At 64.0% G+C, this 9,202-nt stretch overlaps 1 protein-coding gene across 1 annotated transcript; it reads left to right on the forward strand.

The window, feature by feature from the left end:
* Nucleotides 1-333: 333 nt before the first annotated feature.
* ETHE1 (ETHE1 persulfide dioxygenase) lies at nucleotides 334-7,938 on the forward strand. Its single transcript, XM_090128180.1, has 7 exons — nucleotides 334-531; nucleotides 603-747; nucleotides 2,966-3,114; nucleotides 4,969-5,098; nucleotides 6,849-6,938; nucleotides 7,027-7,143; nucleotides 7,721-7,938. Exons 1-7 carry the CDS (start codon nucleotides 451-453, stop codon nucleotides 7,822-7,824), a joined length of 816 nt encoding a protein of 271 aa, XP_089984306.1. The 5' UTR covers nucleotides 334-450; the 3' UTR covers nucleotides 7,825-7,938.
* Nucleotides 7,939-9,202: the final 1,264 nt, after the last annotated feature.

The raw sequence follows: 9,202 nt of genomic DNA on the forward strand, positions 1-9,202 counted from the left end.
CGAGGGAAGGGTTAATGACGCCCCTCCGCCCCGCCCGCGCTGCTTTCAACCAATCAGCGCTCTGCGCCCCTCCTACCTCCGTCCCCGCAGCCAATCGGAGCGCTTTCTTCAAGCCGCGCCCTTTGCTCTATCGGTCGTGACGTTGCGGCGGTCCCCACCGCGCCGTCATCGCCGCGTTAAGAGGAAACCACGCCCCCTTTCCCCACCCTTTCAAACGTCAACCAATCAGCGCAAAGCAATCCGCTCCCTCAGCCAATCAGCGCGCTAGCCCCGCCCCCTAGCCACTCATCCAATCAACATTCACTTCCTTCAAACGTCGACGCAGTTTTTCGCTGCGTAGGAAAACAGGTGGGCCCCCAGACAGCGCAGTGCCGCTTTAAGCGCCGCCTCCGCCCTTTTAAACCCGTAGAAAACACGCGCGGGTACTTCCGGTCCGCTCAGACCACCGCGATGTGGCGCCGCCGCAGCTCCGCTCTGCTCCGCGCCGCTCTGAGCACCGGGCCCGGATCGCGGCGGCTCCTCCTGCGCCAGGTGCGGCCCTCGGAGCTCCGCCCCTCGCCGGGCCGAGCCCCCGCCGATCCCCGTCCCTTCCGCCGCCGCAGCTCTTCGAGCCGCGTTCGTGTACTTATACCTACATCCTGGCGGACGAAGCGACGCGGGACGCTGTCATCATCGATCCGGTGCTGGAAACGGTGCCCCGCGATCGGCGGTTGCTGAAGGAGCTCGGCTTGACGCTGCGTTACGCGGGTGGGCACCGTGAAGGACCGGCCGGAAGGAGCGGGGGGGGGTGGGAAAAAGCGACGGACCGGAAGCGGGGAAAGGGGTCAAAAGGTTCGACCGGAAGTGGGAATAGAGGATGAAGGGGTCCGACCGGAAGTGGGGGAATTCGAGTAAGGGGTCCAACTGGAAACTAAGAAACAGGGCACTTCCGGCAGGGAGGAGGAGGAAGAGGGTCCGACCGGAAGTGGGACCCCCGACTGCGAATCCCACGCGTGCGCGGTCCCCCCCCCCACTTGATTCCCCCCGTCTCGTGGTCGGGTCCCCCCACTTTTTAGGACCCCCCCCCCCCCACATCCCCCTATTTGCCCCCAACCCCCCCTCAGGACCCCCAATGAGCCCCCAGCCCCTCTATTTGCCCCCCCCCCCCCCCATTTTCCCACTCAACCCCCCCACCCAGGACCCCCCAGCCCCCCATTTGCCCCCAAATCCCCTCCAAATCCCCCCAGGACCCCCCCCAGGACCCCCCCCCCCCCCATTTGTCCCCCACCCCCCACTACCACGCCTCTATTTGCCCCCCAATCCCCCCTGACCCCCCTCCGTGACCCCCAGTGACCCCAAAAACCCCCCAGGACCCCCCTAAACCCCCCCCATTTGCTCCCTAATCCCCCGTATTTCCCCCAAGCCACCCCCAGTGACCCCCCCAAAACCTCCAAGCCCCTCCCCCCCCCATTATTCCCCAAATCCTCCCTACCTCCCATCCAGGACCCCCAGTGACCCCCCCCAACATCCCCCATTTCCCCCAAGATCCCCCCCAGGACCCCCGGCTCCCCCCATTTGCCCCCAAATCCCCCTCCGGGACCCCCAGGGATCCCCCAACCCCCCCCCAGGACCCCTCAGCTCCCCCCATTTGTCCCCAAATCCCCCTCCGGGACCCCTACTAACCCCTAAAAGCCCCTCAGGACCCCCCCCCCCCCCCCCCCCCATTTGCTCCTTGATCCCCACTATTTCCCCCAACCCCCCCCCAGGACCCCCCAGCTCCCCCCCATTTCCCCCCAAATCCCCCTCTGGGACCCCCAGGCATCCCCCAACCTCTCCCAAGACCCCCCAGCTCCCCCCATTTGCCCCCTAACCCCCCTCCGGGTCCCCCAGAGACCCCCCATACCCCCCCCAGGTCCCCCCATTTCCCCCCAAATCCCCTTCCAGGACCCCCAGGACCCCCCAACCCCCCCATTTCCCCCCAAATCCCCTTCCAGGACCCCCAGGGCTCCCTCAACCCCCCCCCCAGGACCACCCAACTCCCCCCATTTGTCCCCAAATCCCCTTCCAGGACCCCCAGGGCTCCCCCAACCCCTCCCCCAGGACCACCCAACTCCCCCCATTTTCCCCCAAATCCCCTTCCAGGACCCCCAGGGCTCCCCCAACCCCCCCATTTCCCCCCAAATCCCCCTCCGGGACCCCCAGGGCTCCCCCAACCCCCCCATTTCCCCCCAAATCCCCCTGTAGGACCCCCAGGGATTCCCCCAACCCCCCCCCAGAACTCCCCAAATCCCCCTCCAGGACCCCCAGGGCTCCCCCAACCCCCCCATTTCCCCCCAAATCCCCCTCCAGGACCCCCAGGGCTCCCCCAACCCCCCCATTTCCCCCCAAATCCCCCTGTAGGACCCCCAGGGCTCCCCCAACCCCCCCATTTCCCCCCAAATCCCCCTGTAGGACCCCCAGGGCTCCCCCAACCCCCCCATTTCCCCCCAAATCCCCCTGTAGGACCCCCAGGGCTCCCCCAACCCCCCCCATTTCCCCCCAAATCCCCATCCAGGACCCCCAGGGCTCCCCCAACCCCCCCATTTCCCCCCAAATCCCCCTGTAGGACCCCCAGGGCTCCCCCAACCCCCCCATTTCCCCCCAAATCCCCCTCCAGGACCCCCAGGGCTCCCGCAACCCCCCCCAGGACCCCCCGGATCCCCCTCCGGGACCCCCAGGGATCCCCCAACCCCCCCATCTCCCCCCCATTTCCCCCCAAATCCCCCTCCAGGACCCCCAGGGCTCCCCCAACCCCCCCCAGGACCCCCCAAATCCCCTTCCAGGACCCCCGGGGCTCCCCCAACCCCCCCCATTTCCCCCCAAATCCCCCTCCAGGACCCCCAGGGCTCCCCCAACCCCCCCATTTCCCCCCAAATCCCCCTGTAGGACCCCCTGTAGGACCCCTAATTCCCCCCCCTCCCCTCCCCCCCTCCCAATTGACCCGCAGTGAACACGCACTGCCACGCCGATCACGTGACCGGAACCGGCGCCCTCCGCTCCGCTCTGCCCGGCTGCCGCAGCGTCATTTCCGGTCACAGCGGAGCCAGAGCCGACCTCCTCGTAGGGGGGGGGGACACGCTGACGTTCGGGGCCTTCGTGAGTTCCGGGGGGGGGCGGGGGGGTCTCTATGGGGTCCCTATGGGGGGCGGGTGGGTCCCTGTGGGTCCCTGTGGTGTCCCTATGGGTCTCTATGGGGTCCCTATGGGGGGGGGGTGGGTCTCTATGGGGTCCCTGTGGTGTCCCTATGGGTCTCTATGGGGTCCCTGTGGGGTCTCTATGGGGTCCCTATGGGTCTCTATGGGGTCCCTGTGGGGTCTCAATTGGTCCCTGTGGGTCTATGGGTCCCTGTGTGTCCCTATGGGGTCCCTGTGGGTCTCTATGGGATCTCTATGGGTCCCTGTGGGTCCCTATGGGTCTCTATGGGGTCCCTGTGGTGTCTCTATGGGTCTCTATGGGGTCCCTGTGGGGTCTCTATGGGGTCCCTGTGGTGTCCCTATGGGTCTCTATGGGTCCCTGTGGGGTCCCTGTGGTGTCCCTATGGGTCTCTATGGGGTCCCTGTGGGGTCTCTATGGGTCCCTGTGTGTCCCTATGGGGTCCCTGTGGGTCTCTGTGGTGTCCCTATGGGTCTCTATGGGGTCCCTGTGGGGTCTCTATGGGGTCCCTGTGGGGTCTCTATGGGTCCCTGTGGGTCTATGGGGTCCCTGTGTGTCCCTATGGGGTCCCTGTGGGTCTCTGTGGTGTCCCTATGGGTCTCTGTGGGGTCCCTGTGGGGTCTCTATGGGGTCCCTATGGGGGGGGGTGGGTCTCTATGGGGACCCGGTGGTGTCCCTATGGGTCTCTATGGGGTCCCCTTGGGGTCTCTATGGGTCCCTGTGGGTCCCTGTGGTGTCCCTGTGGTGTCCCTATGGGTCTCTATGGGTCCCTATGGGTCTCTATGGGGTCCCTGTGGGGTCTCTATGGGTCCCTGTGTGTCCCTATGGGGTCCCTGTGGGTCCTTATGGGTCTCTATGGGGTCCCTATGGGTTTCTATGGAGTCTCTACAGGTCCCTATGGGTCCAAATGGGATCTGTATGGGTCTCTGTGGTGTCCCTATGGGGTCCCTGTGTGTCCCTATGGGGTACCTGTGGGGTCTCTATGGGTCCCTGTGGGTCTGTGGGTCCCTGTGTGTCCCTATGGGTCTCTATGGGGTCCCTATGGGTTTCTATGGAGTCTCTACAGGTCCCTATGGGTCCATATGGGTTTCTATGGGATCTCTATGGGTCTCTGTGGTGTCCCTATGGGGTCCCTGTGTGTCCCTATGGGGTCCCTGTGGGGTCTCTATGGGTCCCTGTGGGTCTGTGGGTCCCTGTGTGTCCCTATGGGTTTCTATGGAGTCTCTACAGGTCCCTATGGGTCCCTATGGGTTTCTATGGGATCTATATGGGTCTCTGTGGTGTCCCTATGGGGTCCCTATGGGTTTCTATGGGGTCCCTATGGGTCCCTGTGGGTCTCTATGGGATCTCTATGGGTCCCTGTGGGTCCCTATGGGTTTCTATCGAGTCTCTACAGGTCCCTATGGGGTCCCTATGGGTCCCTGTGGGGTCCCTGTGGGGTCCCTATGGGTCCCTGTGGGTCCCTATGGGTCTCTATGGGGTCCCTATGGGTTTCTATGGAGCCTCTACAGGTCCCTGTGGATCTCTGTGGGTCCCTATGGGGTCCCTATGGGTCCCTGTGTGTCCCTATGGGTCTCTATGGGATCTCTATGGGTCTCTGTGGTGTCCCTGTGGGGTCCCTGTGGGGTCCCTATGGGTCTCTATGGGATCCCTATGGGTCTCTGTGGTGTCCCTGTGGGGTCCCTGTGGGGTCCCTATGGGTTTCTATGGGATCTCTATGGGTCTCTGTGGTGTCCCTATGGGTCCCTGTGGGTCCCTGTGTGTCCCCGTGGGGCAGCTGTGTGTTCTGCCCCCCAGGCTCTGGAGGTGCGGCCCAGCCCCGGGCACACGGACGGCTGCGTCACCCTGGTTTTGGACGACCGTTCGCTGGCCTTCACCGGGGACGCGCTGCTCATCCGCGGCTGCGGCAGGACAGACTTCCAGCAGGGTGCGAGGGGGGGGGTGGAGGGCACTGGGAGGGGATATGGGGGCACTGGGAGGGACTGGGAGGGGATATGGGGGCATTGGGAGGGGATATGGGGGCACTGGGAGGGGATATGGGGGCACTGGGAGGGACTGGGAGGCGATATGGGGCACTGGGAGGGGATATGGGGCACTGGGAGGCACTGGGAGGGGATATGGGGCACTGGGAGGGGATATGGGGGCACTGGGAGGGACTGGGAGGCGATATGGGGCACTGGGAGGGGATATGGGGCACTGGGAGGGGATATGGGGCACTGGGAGGCACTGGGAGGGGATATGGGGGCATTGGGAGGGGATATGGGGGCACTGGGAGGGACTGGGAGGGGATATGGGGGCACTGGGAGGGGCTTGGGGGAGACTGGGAGGGGATATGGGGGCACTGGGAGGGACTGGGAGGGGATATGGGGGCATTGGGAGGGACTGGGAGGGGATATGGGGGCACTGGGAGGGACTGCGGGACTTCCCCATTGGTTGCTATGGCGCCTCCCTTCCCCTATGGTTTCTATGGCGCCCGCTGCCGGCTGGCGGTTGCTATGGCGCCTCCCTTCCCCATTGGTTGCTATGGCAACCCATCCATGCTGGGCTGACGGTTGCTATGACAACCCATCCACCCTGGGTTGACGGTTGCTATGGCAACCCCCTCGGGCTGGCAGTTGCTATGGCGTCCCCTTCCCCTATGGTTTCTATGGCTCCCCCTGCCGGCTGGCGGTTGCTATGGCGCCTCCTTGCGGCTGGCGGTTGCTATGGCAACCCTTCCACCCCGGGCTGGCAGTTGCTATGGCGTCCCCTTCCCCACTGGTTTCTATGGCGCCCCCTGCCGGCTGGCGGTTGCTATGGCGCCTCCCTTCCCCATTGGTTGCTATGGCAACCCATCCACCCTGGGCTGGCAGTTGCTATGGCGACTCCTTGTGGCTGGCGGTTGCTATGGCGTCCCCTTCTCCTATGGTTTCTATGGCGCCCTCTGCCGGCTGGCGGTTGCTATGGCGCCTCCCTTCCCCTACGGTTTCTATGGCGCCCCCTGCCGGCTGACGGTTGCTATGGCGCCTCCCTTCCCCTATGGTTTCTATGGCGCCCCCTGCCGGCTGACGGTAGCTATGGCGCCTCCCTTCCCCATTGGTTGCTATGGCGCCTCCCTTCCCCTATGGTTTCTATGGCGCCCCCTGCCGGCTGGCGGTTGCTATGGCGCCTCCCTTCCCCTATGGTTTCTATGGCGCCCCCTGCCGGCTGGCGGTTGCTATGGCGCCTCCCTTCCCCTATGGTTTCTATGGCGCCCCCTGCCGGCTGACGGTTGCTATGGCGCCTCCCTTCCCCATTGGTTGCTATGGCGCCTCCCTTCCCCTATGGTTTCTATGGCGCCCCCTGCCGGCTGGCGGTTGCTATGGCGCCTCCCTTCCCCATTGGTTGCTATGGCGCCCCCTCTCGGCTGGCGGTTGCTATGGCAACCCATCCACCCTGGTTGTTATGGCAACCCATCCACCCTGGGCTGGCGGTTGCTATGGCGCCTCCCTTCCCCATTGGTTGCTATGGCAACCCATCCACCCTGGGTTGACGGTTGCTATGGCAACCCCCTCGGGCTGGCAGTTGCTATGGCGTCCCCTTCCCCATTGGTTTCTATGGCGCCCCCTGCCGGCTGGCGGTTGTTATGGCGCCTCCCTTCCCCTATGGTTGCCATGGCGACCCCCGTTGGTGCTGACGGTTGCCATGGCAACACGCAGGCTGTCCCCGCACGCTGTACCGCTCCGTGCACACTCAGATCTTCACGCTGCCTGACCACTGCCTGCTGTACCCTGCGCACGACTACACCGGTAAGGGGGGGTCTCTTAATTTGGGGGGGGGGAGGGGCTGGGGATCACGTGATCATCATCCCTTTCCTTCCTAATTACCCTAATTAAGGTCAGACGGTGACGACGGTGGGGGAGGAGCGGCGGTTGAACCCGCGGTTGACGCTGAGCGAGGAGGAGTTTGTGAAGCTGATGGAGGGGCTGCAGCTGCCCCGACCCAAACTGATGGGTAACTGATGGGGGGGTGGGGAGGGGGGTGGTTATGGGGGGGTTATGGGGTCGCTATGGGGTTGGGGTTCTGGTTATGGGGGGGTTATGGGGTCTCTATGGGGTTGAGGTCCTGGTTATGGGGTGGTTCTGGGGTCTCTATGGGGTTGGGGTCCTGGTTATGGGGGGATTATGGGTTCTCTGTGGGGTTGGGGTCGAGGTTATGGGGGGGTTATGGGGTCTCTATGGGGTTGGGGTTGGGGTTATTGGGTTTCTATGGGGTCTCTATGGGGCTGGGGTCTTGGTTATGGGGTGTCTATGGGGTCTCTATGGGGTTGGGGTCCTGGTTATGGGGTCTCTATGGGGTTGAGGTCCTGGTTATGGGGTGGTTATGGGGTCTCTATGAGGCAAGGATTTGGGTATGGGGTCTCTATGGGTTCTCTACGGGAATGAGTGTTGGTTATGGGGTGGTTGCGAGGTCTCTATGGGGCTGGCATTTGGATACGGGGTCTTTATGGGGTTCATTTTGGGGGAGGGGTCCATCAAAATCCTATGGCAGAGCCCCCCAAGACCCCCTATCCTCCCCTCCCCCCCCCCAGACATAGCAGTGCCGGCCAATCTGCGCTGTGGGATCCAGGATGGCCCCGCCCCCCCGCTGGATGACTCCGCCCACACGACGATAAGCCCCGCCCACACGCATTGATTGGCTCCATCCACCCGGAGGCAGTAGAAGCCCCACCCACAGGAGGGGGTGCTGGCCCCGCCCACTCGGCATTCAGGCGATCTGATTGGTGGGAATAAAAAACTAACAGAGCGAGCTGGGGGGCGTGGCTTAAACGGCAGATCTGATTGGTTTCCTGTCTGGGGGGCGTGGCTTAGGTGAGTGAATTGATTGCCAAGGGGGCGTGGCTTAGCTTGGTGCTTATTGGCTGCCAAGGGGGCGGGGCATAAATGGGCAGAGCCTATTGGTTGGCTGCCAAGGAGGCGGGGCTTCGTTCTCCATAGGGACCAGCCCCCCCCCCCCTACACCCCCAGACCCATTTTTTCCCCACTGGGGGGCACGGGCCGATCCTGCAGCCAAAATCGGCCCCAAAATGAGGATTTTGGGAACCGTTTTGCTCTTCTGCAGCTCACCGTTCCCTTCTGGGTGCCCCCAAAATTCAGGATTTGGGGATAAGCAGCCCTAAATTGGGTGTTTTTTACCCCGAATCCCCCGTAGGGATGGGCGCTGCCCCCACTGCGTGGCACTGAGGTGAGGAGAAAGCAATTAACCGCGTTAATGAGGGATTGCTAATGAGTCACGGGGATGCAATGCCAGGCGGAGGCCTCGCCCGGCCCTGCGGCCCAATGGAGGCGGGGGTAGCAGAACCGGTCGGGCCTGTGCCGCACCTCCGGGAGGGGGATGGGGGGAAAATGAAGTATAAACGGGCGATTTGCTGAAGAAAAGAGGGCCGTCGGCCGTGAGGAGAAGCGACGCTCCGTGAGGAGAAACGGGGAAAATCCGCACAAATTGAGACTCCCGAGAGCCGCGGGGCCGCACCGCTCCCACCGCCACCTCCTCCTTGAGGGGCGGCGACAAAATGGCGGCGCTACGCGACCCCCTCAGCGCTTTTCCCGCTCCTGGGCTCTGCCCCGCCTCCTCTCCCTGCTTCAACCTATCAGCGGTCGGCATCTCAGCGGATCGACCAATCAGCGCACGGGCAGTGCCGCGGAGGATGACGGGAGCATCTCAGGGGGCGACGAGCACAAAATGGCGGCGGCGCGCGGCCCTCCTCAGCGCTTTTCCCGCCTTTGCGCGTAGCCCCGCCTCCTCGCGGAGGTTCGACCAATCAGCGTGTGCAGCCTCCACCGACATACCAATCAGCGTCCGCTGTCCGCCGCAGGGAATGATGGGGCGGGTGTGTTGGGTGGAATGTGGGGGGGGGGCGATTTTCTGAGGTAAAATTGGGAGGAACAAAAAGGGGCAACACCGCACCGTGTGGCTGCGGGGCGACCATCGCTCTGTGCTGCCAAGGAATCACTGTGGGAGGGGAACGCCGAAAACAAACGCTGTCCCCGCCATAAAAATGCGCCGTTTTGCC

Source organism: Phasianus colchicus, chromosome 32, assembly GCF_987193195.1.
Source record: "Phasianus colchicus chromosome 32, bPhaCol1.hap1.1, whole genome shotgun sequence".
Classification (NCBI taxonomy): domain Eukaryota; kingdom Metazoa; phylum Chordata; class Aves; order Galliformes; family Phasianidae; genus Phasianus; species Phasianus colchicus.

Coding starts and splice junctions, on each gene's coding strand:
- ETHE1 (XM_090128180.1), top strand. CDS start 451: ATGTGGCGCCGCCGCAGCTCCGCTCTGCTCCGCGCCGCTCTGAGCACC. Junction 532..602: donor GGCGGCTCCTCCTGCGCCAG/GTGCGGCCCTCG, acceptor CCGCCGCCGCAG/CTCTTCGAGCCGCGTTCGTG. Junction 3,115..4,968: donor CGCTGACGTTCGGGGCCTTC/GTGAGTTCCGGG, acceptor TCTGCCCCCCAG/GCTCTGGAGGTGCGGCCCAG.